The following is an 18,331-nucleotide window of genomic DNA, read 5'->3' as shown; positions in this document are numbered from 1 at the left end:
AGTCCTTAAACGTAGATGTTTTCTGTAAATGGTCAGGACAACATGGTCCCGGCTAGCAGAAACCAGCAATCACTGACGTAAGATCTGGAATAGATAGTGATTCACATCATGAAAATTGATCTGCAGGGGGTTTAACAGTAATCTGGAATTTCCAGCCTTCAACATGTTCTGTTCAGTAAGATCACTTATTCAAATGTTCATCCAACCCTGATCTTCTAATCTTGTAGGCAGTGATGATGGCAAAGGAGCTGAAGAAGGAGCAGGACATTAGTGCCCATCTGGAGAGGATGAAGAAGAAGAACAAAGGTAAGGCCGATGAGTGGACAAAGCGGAGCAGATCGCCCTGTAGGGCGGCAGAAAGAAGGTCCAGAAGTTGGAGTTGAATGAATTGTTTATAGTCTCTGTCACGCATGAATATTCCTCGTATTAGTTTGTAACTTGAAATGGCTTCTTCAGTTTTCTGGTCTGAAAGGTAAAAACTGGAGTATGAGGAGAATCAGGGAGCTCTCCTACCAGGTACAGCAGCAGGGTGGTCGCATAGAAATACATGCTGTAGTGTCACATAAGAACATGTCTTTATATGAGATGCCCTTATGCACTCTAAAAGGTTAGGAACCAGTCCGCCTTCAGCTCATGAGAAAGAGAGAAAGAGTAAACTGAATGCATGTCACACTACAGTATGCCGCCAAATTGTGTGACCTTTTTAGAAGTATTTGTTCAACGTAGCCAGCGGGCTGCATAACGAGAACTAATCTCAGGCGAGACCGGACGTAATCCTCCGTTGAGGATGAACTCCCATCATGTGATCTATGGCGCAGCCGGGAGTAACTGGGCGACACTGTGTATGCGGTTGCTAATAAACAGCCCTGTCTTGTGTATTTCAGCATGCTGAGTGACGGGAGGCGGAGAGCTACGGACAAACATGTCACAGCAAGCCAGCTGCAACAGCTGTGCTCCACTGTGACAACACGGCCCAAATAAAGACTTCAGAAATGTACCTTACTGGGCGTTTTCTTTTACCAGTGTGCGATAAAGATAGCAATCCCACAGTGACGGTCTAAAGAGGAATTTATTATATCATTAATTTGACAAACAGCTGTTAAATAAGGAAAAGTTAAATATACCAGCATTAGAGGAACATGGTTACAGAAGTAGCTATAGTAGAATGTGAAACCTAAAACATTAATCTTCCCCGTTTGTCATTAACCAGTCAATCAATGGTCAAGAAAAAGGTCAAAATAGATGTGTGCAGAGGTGAACCTTTGAAATAACCATGTGGGATTTATGCATTATTCAATGCAAACATGGGTTCTTACCTAAAATTGAATAATTACGAGTACACCATCAACAGTATCCGCTGCTCGCATCTATTAAAGGTCGTTCCCTTCAACAAACGACGGCGGCCATCGTTCATGGTGAGGTGACAATCTTATTTGATCCAAAAAAATAAAGCACCATATGGTCAGTTTAGTGAGTTCAAAACAGTCTTCATGCCAAACATCACATGAATCTCCAGTAAATAAAGTCAAAGCTTCAGGGATCTAAAAATAAGTGATTTGCTCAACACTGCAGCGTGTTCTGGGCCGAGGGGATAACATGTCACCATTTCCTGTACAAACGCATGGATGAAATCTAAGGCCTACTAGGAGCATCACACCACATACAGCATAAGGGTTAGGAACCATTTCCCGTGTGCATCATACAGAGGGATCGCAAAGCTACAGAAGTCAAGGTTCAGATTGTTTATATAGTTGCTCCAGAAGAGCGCTCACAACATTCATGTTTTTCTACCGACTGCGTCATTGACTCCCAAGGTAGAAGACTGGGGTGATTAGGAGGTTTGCATCAATGTTAAACATACTAGGAATATAAACACTGCAGAAGTACCCTGTGTCTCATCGCGTCATCATGAAACCATGGCAACCATCTCAGGCATCGAGAAAACACAATTTCTAAGAGAAGCACTTGTAAAGTGTACTTTACTCCACTGCAAAGCACAAAAGATGACCTAATTCAAAATATGTGCACACCCATCAAGAGATTTAAGACATGCTGAATTTGGGCTAGAGAAACATTTCTGGTTAATTAGCTTTAAAGCAAATGAAAGGCTTTCAAAGTGTACAGGACGTTTTGTGTCTGTATCCCAAGGCGGCACCGGGTGACCTGTAGAAATGCCCTTATACATTCACATGAACAGTTACGAGTCATGACATGCAGGGAGTAAAACTGTACACTTGACGTTAGTGGTTTAATCCGTACGCGTCGGGACAGAATATGAGGTAGCTCATCCATCTGTTCTATCGGGTCGCTTTAATTCGAGACACTGGATCAGCCCTGCATCTTCTACTTCGATAAAAACAGCTGCACATTCAGGCCCCAAAGCTTCATCTTTATCGAAACCAAAGACCAAGTGGGCCGACGCAAACAGAGCCATCGCATCTCATTGAGCGAGACCAGCGACGGCGCTAGAAGCTCAATCCAAAGCTGACGGGGTGAAGCTCGAGCGTTTGCACTGGAACAATTAGAGCGGTTTGTTAAACACTAGCGCCTGCATAGTTTATTCTCCTCCCAAAGCATCTCCCACAACATGGATACAAGTTCGGTTACAAAATGAAAATGTTTTTAATGAACAAAATATGGTAAAACATAAAACAATAATCTGTGCAATGTTTTATTCTACAGTTCATCCATGAGCTAAAATCCATTGTTTTCAACAACACAAAAGTAAATCAAAACCAAACGGGGTGAAGAAACGAGTCCCTGGGTGAAGCCACAACGACGTGGAGGGTTTAAGGTGAGAGGAGCCGCGCGGGGTTCCTAAAAATGGGCCGAGTGGAGCCGGACAGCTCCGCTCAACGAGAGCCACCTAATAAAATAGACCCAGACGGGTTAAATGAAAACTGTTCATTGAGAAAACTACCCCGCTCCTCCCCCGCTCCCGCTGGAGTGGCATGGAGTCAGCAGTGTGTGGGGAGGAGGGGGGGCCGTGAGACCTGCGTGTCCGCACAGCGGCTCCGGCCGTTCTCAAACAAAGCCTGCGCAAAAGGAGAATTGTATTTTTTTTCCCATATACTGACATATACTCTGAATCATACTTTTTTTTTTTTTTCATAGAATTTTATATAGGTTATATAAAAAAGGCTCTATTTGAATTTCACCTAAAGCAAACAACCAACGCAGGCGTCATCACCCTTAAGCGTGTGTCAAGCGGTGACGGCGGTCTGGGGGAGGGAGTGCTGGTTTCCATCTCTTCCTATGAAGAAGAGTTTGGTACTTAGCGAGGAGAGGACAGCCCGGCGAGTGCGGCCTCAAACGGGACGGTACGGACGGGAAACAGTCTTTGCATCCACAACGCAGTCACGTAGCGCCCGGGCGGCTCAGCGGGATTCTTCACCAGCTTTAGGTGTCCATGCTCCCTCTGGCCGTCTGCCCAGTCCCAACCACCCCCCCCCCGACCCCCGACCTCCCATGCACTCACACCGCGCACACAGGAGGTCAATCTTCCAGCAGGTCTCTGTCAAGATCCATGAAGGGCTCGTCAATGTAGCTGGCTATGGCACACAGAGAAGTCCTATCTGAGCCCAGCAGCACCGACACAGTCTCCTTCCAGTAGCTGAAGGGGATGCAGGAGCTCTGGGGAGGGAAAGCAGAGCGCATTCAGAACGACGGAAAGCGTGAGCACATCGGCCCATCAGATATGGACGGCCTCTGAATTAGCCAGCTAACCCGGCCATTAGTTGTGCTATAGTTAGCTGACGACTTGATCAATGAAAAGAATTCAAAAGGGATCCAAAGCATGTGCATACAACAGGTGTGTCAAACTCATTTTAGGTAGGGGGCAGGGGGGGTGCGCGGATGGTACGGTCACTAGGTACACTTAGCAAAGTCGCACTGGACCCCCCCGGCGGGCCAGATGCTGTATGTTTGACACCCCTGGTGTACAACATCTACCTCTTTTGGGGGGTGTATAACCCTGGGAAACATTATTCATGTTTAAGCAGCTGTAATTGATTGTTTAGCCACTTGGGGGCAGTGGAACGAGCAAACACAAAACACTGACGTCACCGTATCATGGTTCCAGCAGTTAGGAGATACACAAGCATTACTTAAGCGCTACTCTCCACCTGGAGATGGTTTTGATCGGACCCAAAACGATGTGCTCTACAGTCGCTTAGTGCTCCAATTAGTTCACTCACGAAGGTCTCTGTTGTAAACCGCCACAGACCATTTAGTTCTTAAGCAGACTTGGTGGCCATGGAGTTGAGCAGAACTTTGTGTTAATATTTACCCCCTGCAGTCTTAGAGCGAGTATCCCAAGATGTGGTATGAACATAACGGTGAAGTAACTTGCTTGTAGAGTTAAATCAGGGGTTCTAAAATAGACTGCAATAAAATGATCAGCTTATGGGGGGTTTAAAAATACTTGATCATCCAAACAATCTACGAGCAGGCTAATATCCGACATTGAAAGATCACACTCACATTCAGCCTCTAGTAGAAGAGTCACTGAGAGCCATAGCAGTGTGTTTTTATCGTGGGCGCTACTGCAGGATTAAGTCTAGTAATGTCCCCGCAAGGACGCTAAAGTTTAGCTAATCTTGTCTACACTTGATCTGTCTGCCGGTTGTTGCTGGGCCTGTATTGTACAGATCTCACACTGTGTGAGGGGCAGTTTGAGTTTGTGACGTGAACCCTTCCACATTGAAGATTAGCCAATTTAACCATTTGCTTACGTAAAAAAAAAAAAAATCCTGATTAACGCAGCCTAAATACAGCTTTATTGCAAAGACCAAGCACAAGCCCCTCTCCACCTGGACACGTGGACCAGCACCACAGCCTGCCGGAGGGCTTTGCTAGTGTGAGAATTACAGAGACATAAAAGTAGCTGCTGTTCCTAATCAGTCCACTGGGGGTCCAGGTCCTCCAGACAGGTACCATCGGGTTGGTGAAACAAGAGACACAGAAAGATGATTCTATAGCAGAAACAACATGGAAGCTTAAGTTGAGAGGATACTTCTCAATGTTTGATTTGATTCTGTTACAGAATACTTTGCTCAACCCGCCCGAATCAGATTTATTGAACATAAATTCACAACATCGGCCAATACTTGGTACTGAATACGACTACATTCACATTCAAAAGTGTTGCATTTGTCTTTCAAGTCTCCCTCACTTCAAGATGTAAGAGGACATGGGGAATTGGGAGAAACAATATTTTGCATTCTCATCCTCCTCCTGAACACTGTATTAAAGAATTGACCTTTCAGAAGAAACCTGTGATGACTTTGTTGACTATTAAGCAATGTTTATAAATTGGCAGAGGGATTTTATTTTAGAATAAAAATCAACTCAGAAATGAAAGAGGGCCACGTAGCCAAAGTGTTCCTTTAGTGAAAAATGGGGTATAATCTTGTGTTCTTGAATCATTTCCTGCAGTGGAAAGTACGTTTAAAAGCCCCAACCTCTCCAGTCATGCAGGAACACGTTTTATATACACACAGAACACAACTTTCTCTTCAGTTTGAACCAAAACGGATGTCTAAACCAGTTGTTCACACTTCAGTTCCAGTAACACGCACGAGGGTGTCTGTGGCTGCAAGCATGCGTACATGAAAAAGGTCCCTGTTGCAATGTTCGGAACATGTGACAGAAAAGAGCCTGAACGTTAACAGGAGACGCTGAGAGCAGACTGACATCGTGCTGCTGACTTTGGCGCCATTTAATCATTTAACGACGCTATAATCATGCACAGGCGAGAGCGAGCGCCACTCACGTTCTCCAGACAGGTGCTGTCTTTGTCCTTGTTGAGGTAATGCCGCTGCCAGAAGCGCAGTAAGTTGTGGAAGTTGTTGAGCAGGAAGCCCGGGTACTTGTCAGCGTACTCCTTGTCGCGCAGGGCGTTGAGGTAGAAGGGCAGTTTAGCCTTCCTTCTGGCCAGCATCAGGACCACCAAACTGGTGTTTAAACAGCTCACGTTCTCCTGCAGGAGAAACAAGACGGATGCAGGAGGGAACAAGATTTATGCGATGCACCATTTTAGATATAAATACAGAGACACTCCTAACAAAGTACCTTCAGCTACATTTAGCATTTTGATTGATTGTTATTGAAGTTCAAATGGTCCACATGTTGTTTTGTTAAATCTGTGAGTAAAAGAATATTAGAAGCAAGACCTGTGTGAGCGTCTGCACGTTAATGATGTTGATGAGTCGGAAGAGGAAGGACAGCCTGTTCTCAACTTTGGCCATGTAGGACAGCAGGCAGCATTCAGACAGCACCTCCACCACTGTGAACGACACACAACGGACACAAATGTAATTACAAGGACATCATAGGAGAAGCACCTCTGTATTTAACAGGCGAGTAAAAGGAGTTTTCCTTTGACAATATACTAAACCTCACCTTGTTTTTACATTTACACAAGTCACATGGCAAACTATCTATCTGCTTTACCTCAAGAATCAAACTGTATATATATCTAAACTTTAGCTATATTTGATCAAATAGTACTCTTAACAGAATAGGAATACGTACCCAAACGGCTGAATCAAACTAGTCAAAGATCCACATTCAATTGATCCAATACTTTAAAATAGTCCAGTAATTTTGCCTTTAAATGTTCTCTATAATCTACATTTGTCAACTTTCCATCCCAGATTACCTTTGACGTCTTCAGTCAGATTTTCAAAGCGGTCCAACGAAAGGACGATGCAGCGCACCAGCATGTTGGAGTCCACCAGAGAACTGTTGATCTGCGTCAGGAAGGTCTGAAACTGTCCAAGTGAGAAACGTTTAGTGGTGCAGCCATAAAGAAGAAAGAAATGAGGTAAAATATTTATCTTACTTATGTTTTATTAGCTGCTAGTGTAAAGAAGTCATACTTATTCTCTAGTATCTATTACAATATCTATTTCTGTGCATTAATACCTTCTTGGGGGTGTTGACATATTTGTTGAATCTTTTGAAGGCATCAATGTTGAACTTCATAAGCTCCCCCAGCAGATCAAAGTAGCTCTGTAGGACATCTCTTGACGTACAGCCACTGTCTATGATGCAAAACAGGATGTGCTGTCGAGGGACGCAAGCAGAAAGTGAGCAGCCAGTCTCTCAGGAGAGGATCTGTGCCATGCGGACAGTCTGCATGGATGGCGAGTCAGGTGCGGTTTTACCTCCAGCAGTCCCCTCTTCAGGAGGAACATTTGGTCTGCATAGGAGGTGGCTCCTCGGAGAAAACTTTCCACTGCCCTTGCCTGCCAGAACCTACGTACACAACAGAAAGCTCCAGCTAAGATATAAAAAGCAGAACTAGAGACAAATCTTGAGAAATCTGGAAAATACAAGAGCCTGGTGCCCCAGAAGAGGAACTCTTTAGAGAAGGCGGACCACTTAAATTATCGGCATATTTATCTCGCGCATCTCATTCCTTGGCCTACGCGATGCTGACCTGAACGACGAGTCCGGAGGCTCCCTCTTCATGACGGTGAGGAGGCGCGTGAGGAGGCCTTTCTTTCCGTCACAAACTAGGCTTCTGTCTGTGTTGACTAGTGCTTCCACCTCCGGGATGTTAGCCTTCATGGATATGGCGCTCAGTTCGTTCAACTCCTGGCTATTCAGTAAGAGGTATTTGTTCCTGAAACAGATTAAAAAGATTTTAACAACGGAAATAACTTGTTCGGAAAAGGGTCCGACCCCGAGGACGTTCAATCAAAGGTCACTCACTCGTGGTGATCGCTGAAACTCTGAAGAAGCCGCAGGAACTGGATTTTGAAGGATATTTCCTGCACCAATGAGAAGAAACCGTGTGAGAGGCTGTGTTTAAAAAGCATTTAACTGCCGAGAGACAGTCGTTGGCACAGAATTGAAGGCTCATACCGGACTACAGTCGCAGTTCTCATTCTGGTCATGGACCACATGATTTGAGGTGGTGTATTTCCTCCAGATCAGCTTGTCAAAGAGATTGTTGAGTCCCGGGATGAGACGGAACTCAGCCAGCATCTTGTGGACCTGTGCAGACACGCAATACAGAGCTCAGTGAAATTTACAGTTCAACTCTTCTTAGATGAAGAAGAGTTTATCTTAAAATCCCGAAGAGTGAAGAGACGTCTGCTGTCAAGTACCTGGTTCCTCTGTCGGCCCATAAGAAGGACACACAGCACATAGAGCACCTCCACCTTATACATGATCTCATGGACGATCTTCATGGACTGGGGCAGTCGGTGTCTCAGAGGGCCGGTGGCCAGGGAGCTCTCATCGGATGACTCTGGAGGCGAGATTTAAAAAGTACTTCAACGTCAATCGGAGTCCGCAGGAGGAAGCAATGTGAAAACTCCGCAGCACAGCTGAACCTCGTCCTACCCGTGCTGCTTTGATCAGCCTCCTCGGTGGCCATCTGCATGAGGGCGTCCAGCACCAGGGCATTGTCCAGCCACGTGTACCATTCCTCCAGCTCCTGCAGAAAGTTTGCTCCCGTGGCCTCAGACACCTTCCTAGTGGCCAGCTTACACAACCGCTCGATGAAGCCGGGGATGTTCAGCAGGGTTACTGTTGGGGAAACGGCAAAACAATTATTAATATATCAGAATTTACTGATGTATTCCTCCATGACACAGTTCCTTACAGCACGGAGAAACTACTCTGCAGTCAGGAGAAACCCTACCCTGGTTGACCTCCGCCCGAGACGGGCTAGCGTTGCGTTTCTGCTGCGCGTTCTTGGCCAATAGGGTGTGCTTGTCGTCGTTTCCCACATCAGGCTCCGAGATGGTGACGGATAGGATGCGGCAGAAGTTGGCGAGCTGCTGTTGGTCAAAGCTTTGGACCAGGCCCGACAGGTTGGGGATTCCCTCCAAATGGATCATCTCCTGCATACATGCAATCATAAAACTATTAACAGAGTAGCAGTTTAGCATTTCACACACACTTAAGATGTTGAGTCTGAATAGGCTACTTTCTTTTCCATATTTCATGAATAAAGGTTAATGTGTAACAGCTAAAACAGATGTGTCTTTACATTGACAGCATAGGGCTGTGCGGTATCACGGCCAAAAATCCATATCACCGTATTTAGAGAGATTCTGACAGTATCCCGGTATGTGACGGCATTGCTTTTTCAAGTAAACACATTAATTAATTGACCCTGAAAAGGACCGCCGGCTACTCGAACAGCTGTTTGCCACTCGCTGGCCATCGTGCTCGCAACTGGCCGGCTCGTTAGCACATTAGCACGTTAGCTTGCCGTGGCTGCTAGTGCAAGAAATCGTTTTCTGATCGAACGTAACTTAGGTGTGATTTTCCAAAACCCAAACCCTCCACACAGACACAGCTCCTCTCTTGGGCACAAGTTGTGTTGGCACATCTCTGGTCTCTCGTTGTTGTTGTTGTTGTTGTAACTGTAGCGCTCTTTGCTGTGTTTTCATGAAGTAGTAGTTACTTCTTGTTGTGAGCTGTACCCAGCATGCAGTTGGCCGGGGTATTTTTTATAAATTTTAAAGTATTAGTGTTACAAATGGTTTAGGTGTCACCAGCTGATGTGTCGTGGTGTTTTACCCTGTTAACGAGTGCTTGTTGCGAGTTATTCATTGTCTGTATAAAGTTATAAACATGACTCCGCTCGGCGCTCCTCCGCGACGTTTAAAAATAAATTCTGCCGCCTGCCGAAGAGCAACGTCAGTTGAGAAATTTATACCGTATGGAAATCTTATAACGTTTGGACCGTATACTGCCCAGCGGTATATAACAATACTAAGAAGAAAAAAATTTGACTTGACTTTTAAGAAAGGTGCCAAATGTGCTGCAGCGTGAATCAAAGAGTGACTTCGTAGGCACCTGGAAGGGCCACTGTGGGTGTTTTCACACACACACACACACACACACACACACACACACTCATACCAGAGGTATAACTCTGACCTTTTTGACACCAAGAATATCTTCAATTAGGGTAGCGGTCTGTAGGAAGGTCTTCTTGTTAGTCATCAGGGTGAAGAGAAAGAGCACAAAGTCATCCCTCGCTGCCAGGCTTTTTGTGACCCCCTCCGTCTATGAATTTGAAGTAAAGGACATGAATTAAACATGCACAGTGCTGTATCTAAACATGTTTGGAGACAATAAAACAGCACAGACCAACTGCAAGGAGAACACTTCTAGTTGCTAATACACAGGTGCTAATTAAAGACACGATGCACCGATGACATTTCTCTGGTTGGTACGAGACGTAATAGGATACTTACACATATACAACAGTTGTAGAGAACACTAAGGCAGTCCTTGACCAAGTCATCGTTCACTGCTGTAACACAAACAGAAGAAATGGTCAAATCAATTAATTATGATCATGCAACATGCAAGTGATTTCCAAATAAAAGCAGAAAAAATGACACCTGTGACGTCATAACTTACTATTGTTGTTTTTCTTCTGCACAGTTAATGTGGGTCTCATCAAGATCTCCACAAGCAGCTTCAGGGAAAGAGAACATTTGGTATTCAGAATACAGTGTCTCTGTACGGGTTGTACCACACATAGAGCATCAAGCACTGGGGATGTTGAACTTACATGCACTCCACCAAAGAGGTCAAAGGTGTACGTGTTGGGGAAGGTAGATTCCTGAGCAGTCTTCCTGTCCTCCGTGACAAAAGACATGGCCTCCACGGAGAGCTGGGATGATAATACCTGACAAAAAGAAAAAACATTGTCAGTGTGTCTTTACATCACAAAACACTCAGCAAGGAGAAAACCAGTTATTCCACAGCATCAGTGTTGGATGGTCACCTTGAGAAAGCTGTGGGCATTGGAGAGGTCGCTGTTGGGATGGCTGCTCTCGTAGAGCCTCTGCAGCAGAGTAGGGATGCCGTACCACTTGGCCCGTTTATCTCTCTCCTGGAGCAGCCCGCCTGGGAGCTGGGACACGCAAACAGAGGAAACTATAAACATTCAAAAGTATCCGTGCATGTTTGAGTTAGAACCAAGATATGTTTTTAAATGTGTTTTTTTTTTTTTACTTAAACGAATGGATGTATGGTTGTTTATTATTTGTATGCAAGTGTGATTTAGAGTTAAACTAGAATATGCAGTCTGTACACAATCCATTTAATACAAAGTCAAATTGAATATATAAAATAAGAAAAATGTCACTTAATCTTCCCCCGTGGAAAACACGTTAAGTTGTCGAGACCAAAAAAAGGTCACAGAGAATAACCTTGAGTAAAACTGCAACAAGGAAAACAAATTAAAAGCAGATTTTTATTTTATACCAGTAAGAATCCTGGCCTGGCTCATAGTCCGTGGGGAGAGTGTATTGTGGAGCAAGGCCACCATGTGCAGCTGAATCTTACAGATGATGTCACCCTACAGAAAATTCTGCCCAAATACAGGACGTAAGCATAGGCGTGCTGTGTTATCTAGAATAACCCCATGTGGGGAAATTTTGAAAGGGCTCAAAGACGGTCACAGAAGAGGGTGTTTTAAATAATATTTCCCCAGAGAAAATAACTTTACATGTAACAAAATCATGTACACATTTAATGTGCTGCTGTGACTGTAATCCTCACTGTTGAGACCCTTTCAAGAACAGAAGGCACTGACGACAGCGTGACTTTAGTGATACGCATGGAATATTAGACAATGATTCCTGAGCCTGCGTGGCTCAGGATCAGAATGTTAAAACAAACGGATCTCTCAACTTCAAATTCACTCCCGATACTGCCGCAATCTATCTATCAGTACTATCAGCCCGATTTCCTCTATGGGCGCTCAGTGTGATGAAAGCAAGCATGCCCGATCCTACGCTTACTATTCAACACAACAGGGTTCAGCACCTTTTGTATAGACCCTGGCCTGGATAGAACTTTGGTCTAAAGATTGTCAAAGGAACGTGAAGAAGAAACAGCGATGTGCCAGTTACATTATTTCTTGAGATAGCACTTGTCCCAGTATGGCCAGTCTGCTCTCAGTTCAACACGAGAGGACGCAGACATAAAGAAACTCGGGATATTGCTTCACATGGTGAAACATTTAGTCAAAGTATTGCATTCTCGTCCTATGGTTTAATAAACATGAATCCAACGGCGAAAGTTATAGGATTCACACCTGTAGACACAGGTACAAGAAGAAAAACATTCTTCGTATCCACACAATCAGTCTCCCATTCATTAACACCGGGTGACAAGTCGGAGAGAGATAAGTTGGTTTCAGGCTTTAACCAAAAAAGGGAGCAGCTCATGTTTGTCTATGGCTTGGAATTAAGCAACTGGTTTTCTCGGTATCGGAAACATTTCGTTCCAAATAACAAACCCCAAAGTGACAATTCATTCATTTTTTACAGTTGAAGCTACTTAGAATATTTGTTGTAAGCGTTTATCAAGGTTATAATGCACATCTGCATTACAAATGTAATTAATGGATGTGTTGCGTCACAAATGGTCAGCATTTCAAGTAACTTGAACATTAAAAGTGTATTTTGCTTCGTGATCAAACTGGGACAGCTGTGTAAACACACCGAGCAGTCGAAAACTTTAACCAATCCCACATTTTCACGTCGATCACAGTCTTTCAGACATTGATAACTAAAAGTCAACAAGGAAGTTAAAAGGCACTGACTGCTCTGCTCAGGAAAAAAAGCGTTAGTTCTGCAAAATATGGGCTTGAGTCACGAGTGTGTGAGGAAAAATATGACACAGTTTTACATTTACATCCCAGGACAGCGGAGACCTTTACATGCATGAACACACTTCATATCGGTTTAATTTAACATAAAATAATGTTAGCAGCATGTCGACATTAGCCAAACCAAGAGGTGCTCCACAAAGCTACAAATGTCATTTTCAAATACGTGCGTCTCTTTCAATTTCTACGTATGTTAATTTATCCAAACAGCTGTTGTTGCCGATCCATTTGTGGAAACGACAGTTATCGTGGTTTGTGCGTCGTTACGTAATCACCTGATCTGTTCAGCTGGCTTAGCTAGCGAGCTAACGTTAGCTCGCCCCGTTTGCTAACGTTAGCAAGCCGCCGCCGTTGATTAACGTTACGTGATTTAAGCGAATCCCAAATTCAACTTCCGGTTGTCTAGCAGCGTTCAACCCCCCCTGATGCCTGCTGAAAACACAACAACTATTAAAACCCCCCGTTCACAAAGCGTTCCCGTATCGTAACGTCAGTTAACGTGGCACACAGTGCTAAGCTAAAGCTAACAACAAAAGACCCACTCGAAGCGGAGCTCGCTCCGTGCACTCCGTTGTAACGTTAACCTCATTTGCCTGGTCGGCGAGAACATATTAATACACACAACTTAATTTGAGTCGAGGATCAAGGTCTGCTTTTCTAAAATCGCCCGGCACTGCTGCAGCTAGCTGCAAAGCCGAGGCTGCGAGGAGGGGGAGCGACCAGCTCTCCAGTCGAGCCTCCCGGACAACACGGTCCTTTCCAGGCTGGATTCGCAGCGCGAGTCCGCGGTCTCAGCCCACCAACTTTCGGCTGTCTTTACTGGCGGAAACGTGCATCGTTTCTCTTACCTCCGTCCCTCGACTGAAACCCTGACCAGTAATTTTACTAGCCGTGAACTTCGTGACGATGCTGCCGTTGCAAACTCGTCGTTTTCCTCCAGTGCAGGAGGACTCGGACCCCAGAAGCGTCGCCATTATTTCTTCTTCCTGAACTGAACTGTTCGGGCAGGAAGTGGAAGCTTTGATGACTTGTTCGAGGCAATTAAGCGGCATCTGCTGGCAGAGAAGCCCATCCTGCAACCAGCAAGTGGCATATTTATATATAGCTATATATACAAATGCTTTATTATACCAAGAAAATACGGCCGAGACGCTTGCGTTTAGGTTATTATGTATATTTAAGCGCTGCTCATTTAACGCGTAACATATTTTATTGTAATCCAATAACTTGTAATCCAACAACCAAGATCATATTACAAAATAATAAACACATGTTATATTTCATTCAAATATCGTGTACATATATTAATATATAACTTAAACTTTCACACTTTTGAAACTAAATGAGAACAAATATCTCTTTGATTTGACATTTTCAGCTCTCAACATCCTCGTCGCCATGAAAAACATCTTCTTGCAGATGCACATGTCACAAGTTCAGACATTGTAGTGTGTCAGCCCTCCTGCTAATCCAGGGTCTCCAAAGTCTACACTTGGTCGTACAGATGACATCTTCCAAGGGCTTTTCAAACTGCAGATGAGAAAGGACGGCGTCTGGACTATTTCCATCAGACTTCTTCACTCTCAGGCGGCTCCTCTGTCTCTCCTCAAGTGTCCCAGCTGTCATCGTTGCCCTCTGTCATTTGCAGGTAGGAGGAGATGGCTTCCCTCAGTCCCTCGCTCACGAAAGAGTGGTCCGACTCTGTTCTCACCTTCCTGAAGATCACTGACCTGCAGGAGACGGATAAAGTCATTTCAAAGACGTGGATCAGTATCGTGATGAAGGTACATGTTGTCAAACATAAAATACAAAAAGATGCAATTTTACCTATGCTACTTTTGTGTCCCAAACACGGATGGACTATTTTCAACCGGTGTGTTGTACTTTATCAAATAATAATTATCTATTTTGGTAGCCTTTATATACCTATTATATGTCATTTATATTTCAAGCAACGTCTTGCTCTGCACACATTACATTACATAATCAAACCTGGCAAACATCTTCTAAGTCAGTTTACTCAGCAATTAATCATAAATGACTGCCGACACAATGACAACAACTAACCCAAAAATAACAAGCTGCACAGCGATTTTATTGATTGCTCTCCAACCAGTGCGCCAGCAGGTGCTTCGGTACTGTAATAGAGGGACATGTTGTGGCAGTCATCACTAGAAGCTAAAGGGAGTCTGGCACACCTGCTAATGTCCTTCCAGTTGATAGTAGGCCTCCTGATAGCTGAAGGTACGGGCCTGGGCTCTCTGGGAGCATCTACACCGTGGATGAAGCAAGGCTCCGTCAGCCGGCAGCACAATCCGCCTACAGACTCTGTGAGAGGAGGCAACGTTTGAAATTCAATCTTCTAGGGCAATCTCAGTTGTTCAGGCTGAAAAAAAAACAGCATTATCATCCTTGGTGCGAACCTGAATAGTGTTCCACCAGGTGACGCACGGTGGGGAAGGTGACCCCCGGAGATATGTAGATCCAGCCGTTGTGGAGCTGAAAGATGCGGTAGTGCTTGACACAGTCCAGGTATGAGGAGTTGCTCCTCTTCAGGACGGATAGCGAGTAACCATCTGAACACAGCAATAGAGCGCAGATGAAGCGGATGAAACCAAGGGGTTCATGGTCCTTAATTTGCAGGCATTTATTCCAGCTCTGTTTGTATTCCTTATCCTTTCTTAAACAATAACTGCTGTTGTTACTGACTGGTGACACATTGTGGAATCAACCCCCTCTAACCTTTGTTTGTCTCTGACTCCCGGATCAAGAAGGCGCCACTTTGGTTGTTAGGTTGCATGAGCAGCTCCACTGCTTTGATCCTGCTGAGGCCTGTGAACAGCCACCTGGACAGAGAGGAGACGCATCTGTTCAAGCGTTGTCAGGGAGACAAAAAAGTATTTTGCCGTTGTTTTCAAGATTGGAAAATCCACTGTAGCAGTTTCAGAGCCCGTGGAGGAGGACTGAAACTGCAGGAGGCAGAGGATGATGTCATGTCACCGGTGAGTACAGCAGTGTGGTTCCTCCCCTGAGGAAAAGGTCACCTACACAGAGACTATGGGTCACAGAGAAGTGACACAGACGTCTCAGCACACGTTTTCACACATCCTTGCGAGCTACCTGTGGGTTAGCCGGGCTGTGTAGTCGGTGGGGATGTAGCTCTCGACGCCCGTGGTCGCTGATCTCACCATCATAAAATCCCCGTCGCTGTTGAAAGAAAATAGGCAGCCGTACTGACTAACTGCATCTGCGGGCACGGAGACGAGGGTGAAACACAAAATTGCCCCAACCACGTACTCTGATGTGATGTCGAGTCGTTCTCCAATGCACATGGTGATCTCTGTGTGCTCAAAGGGCGAGTAGTTGCAGAGCGACACGAGCACGCTGTCTTGAGAGGCTGCAGAGAGAGAAGACGATGCACAAAATATTTACATTTTTTATGTTTTATTTCATTTAATTTCTTTTGTCACTGTTTTGGCAGTATAACCCACATTGTGAATCTGTTTCAGATGGATTTTCTAGAATAGTCCGCTTGGATCGGCATCTGATGGGGCAGGTCCCCATGATCTGTGGCTTCTTGCTGTCTTGAAAAGGCACACGGGTTGAGATTAGTTATATATATATACATATATATAGTTATATGAGTTTAGTTATAACATCACGCGGGCCACAATGGCTTACAGGTACTGCACTGTTTGTACCCTGGAAACTAAATGTAGATGTTACAGGAAAGTGGCCAACCACAACAACAGAGATTGACTTCCTGAGAGAGATGAACCTGCTGCATGTTTGAAATCTATTAACACGAGAGCAACAGATTAACAGAAGTAAACTGATTAGATTTTATTTGCATGATTCTTACAAAGTATGCATTTACAAAAAACATTGCAAATATAATCTTAATACTGTTTATTTGAATTTAAACGTATTTAAAGTAACACAAGTAATCAGGTAATTTGTTTCATAATATTCTTGAGGTGAAAGTCACTGATGAACAAATCAATAAAGAAATAATAATTACTTTTAGGCAAAATACCTTAGAGTAAATAACATACCTCCTTTGATTTCTGTATTAAAGGTTTTCGCCCGGGAACTATATTCCACACACGCAGTGACAGATCAACTAATAATTTCCAAATATTGTTGATGGTCTTCTGCCTTCAGCACACACGGATCGCTGTAATCTTGAGCTCAGGTTCTCACTGCTGATCGATCAGTGGCTGCGTTCCCTCCTCTGAGCCCACGAAGACGGCTGCGCGTCCTCGGCTGTTGGATAGGGGGCAGGGCTGAAGGGACGGGGCCTCCCGCGCGCGACCATGATGTATGTCACCCTGCTGCAGCTTCCTGTGACGCTCGAGGCCGTGACATCCTGACTCAAGGTGTCAGACAGCTCACGTCGCTCTATCTCGGAGAAAGTGTTTTCTTAAGTGGGTGCTCAAAGCGCATCACTTGTTTATGGAATTATCTCTATGTCTATGCAAGCACGCGTACATGCCCCCTGTGGTGCGACATAATGGCTTGCAGCAGTGACGTCATTGCACTGATGATCTGCCTTCAGATGTTACAGCTGAACTGCAACGTCTGCTGGAAAGCAGCGAGTCCAGCGCTCCCATTACACTCAGTTACGGTCATAAAGATCAGATAAGAGTCAAACTTCAGCAGAAGCATGACCACGGGTCCCACGCCAGCCTTCTCCTGCCCGGAGTCATCAGAGGTTGTGAAGCTTCTGCAGTCATATTTCGTACTGTAATACTTTTATACTTATAATTTAGGTTGTCAATGGAAATCCAAAATGCAATTTTGTAAATGATTTGTTCAGTGACAGCGAACAAGAGATTAGCTTGGATCCGAGTCTCTGCTGAGAGATCACCTAAAGCAGCAGAAACGTTCTGATCTCCTCTAACCCTCTTTGATCAGACGGACTGAGAGTTTCTTTAAAGTCAAAGGAACGACAGTGGATGAAAAAACTAAAACAATCTTGACCAGGAGAGGCCAGTGTGCAGAAATCACTGAGAACCCCAGGTTAGTGGGAATGGAAAGAACGTTTGATAAAGAAACATGATGATTCCATTTGGATATTTCAAAAAACATTTTAGGTAAGATATATTTTTCAAATGGTTTTCCAACTTCTCTCACTCCACATTCCTGTGTAGTAACATCGGATTACAGTTAAATACAGTAGTATCATTCTAAGATGTTTGGTTGGACAGAAGAAGCGTGATGGCTAAATGAACTGACAGAACTCCCGGTTCTTGCATCATACTGCACTTATATTATCGTCTTTACTCCGCTGTGGATTCCTCTTTGCAATCAATTAAGGAAAATAGCAGTGTTGCACGAGCAGAACGCCATGATATCAGGTACCAGAAGTGGGTAATACATCGGAACATAACATTTAGTGCCATGCTACTACATCCTTCAGTTTGAAGTCAATCTTCTCATTTCATTTGCGGCGCATCTGATCTTCAGCTACACGAACGTTTGCTAAATATAGACGACCCGATCCGTGACAACAGAAGTTGTTACTCTGTGGTTGGAAACTACCTCACCGCTCTCACCTCACCTTTCCACGAACAGGAGAGGAAAAGTACAAGCACTCGCTGTGCGGAGGCATACAGTACAAACGTGTGTTATTTATGTGCATTTAGTGGGAGAATTCGGGGAAAAGGAAAA

The 18,331-nt window shown here is 44.5% G+C and overlaps 2 protein-coding genes across 2 annotated transcripts; both read right to left on the bottom strand.

Annotated features, from left to right (window-relative positions):
- Positions 1-1,050: 1,050 nt before the first annotated feature.
- trpc4apa (transient receptor potential cation channel, subfamily C, member 4 associated protein a) lies at positions 1,051-13,727 on the bottom strand. The gene is made up of 18 exons (XM_040204568.2): positions 13,507-13,727; positions 10,766-10,894; positions 10,550-10,666; positions 10,396-10,453; positions 10,227-10,285; positions 9,907-10,035; positions 8,657-8,858; positions 8,356-8,541; positions 8,118-8,260; positions 7,873-8,004; positions 7,720-7,778; positions 7,445-7,630; positions 7,170-7,260; positions 6,928-7,068; positions 6,662-6,773; positions 6,174-6,286; positions 5,774-5,980; positions 1,051-3,633 (listed from the first exon to the last, which is right to left on the bottom strand). The coding sequence occupies exons 1-18, from the start codon at positions 13,708-13,710 to the stop codon at positions 3,496-3,498; spliced, it is 2,406 nt and encodes an 801-aa protein (XP_040060502.2). The 5' UTR covers positions 13,711-13,727; the 3' UTR covers positions 1,051-3,495.
- Positions 13,728-13,816: 89 nt separating this feature from the next.
- On the bottom strand, positions 13,817-17,095 carry sla2a (Src like adaptor 2a). Its single transcript, XM_040204574.2, has 8 exons — positions 16,714-17,095; positions 16,150-16,242; positions 15,956-16,055; positions 15,779-15,865; positions 15,401-15,504; positions 15,082-15,234; positions 14,857-14,986; positions 13,817-14,388 (listed from the first exon to the last, which is right to left on the bottom strand). The coding sequence occupies exons 2-8, from the start codon at positions 16,220-16,222 to the stop codon at positions 14,265-14,267; spliced, it is 771 nt and encodes a 256-aa protein (XP_040060508.1). The 5' UTR covers positions 16,223-16,242; positions 16,714-17,095; the 3' UTR covers positions 13,817-14,264.
- Between the last annotated feature and the right edge of the window lie 1,236 nt (positions 17,096-18,331).

This window comes from Gasterosteus aculeatus, chromosome 17 (genome assembly GCF_964276395.1).
Source record: "Gasterosteus aculeatus chromosome 17, fGasAcu3.hap1.1, whole genome shotgun sequence".
Taxonomy (NCBI): Eukaryota; Metazoa; Chordata; class Actinopteri; order Perciformes; family Gasterosteidae; genus Gasterosteus; species Gasterosteus aculeatus.
This window is presented reverse-complemented; position numbering and strand designations above follow the sequence as displayed.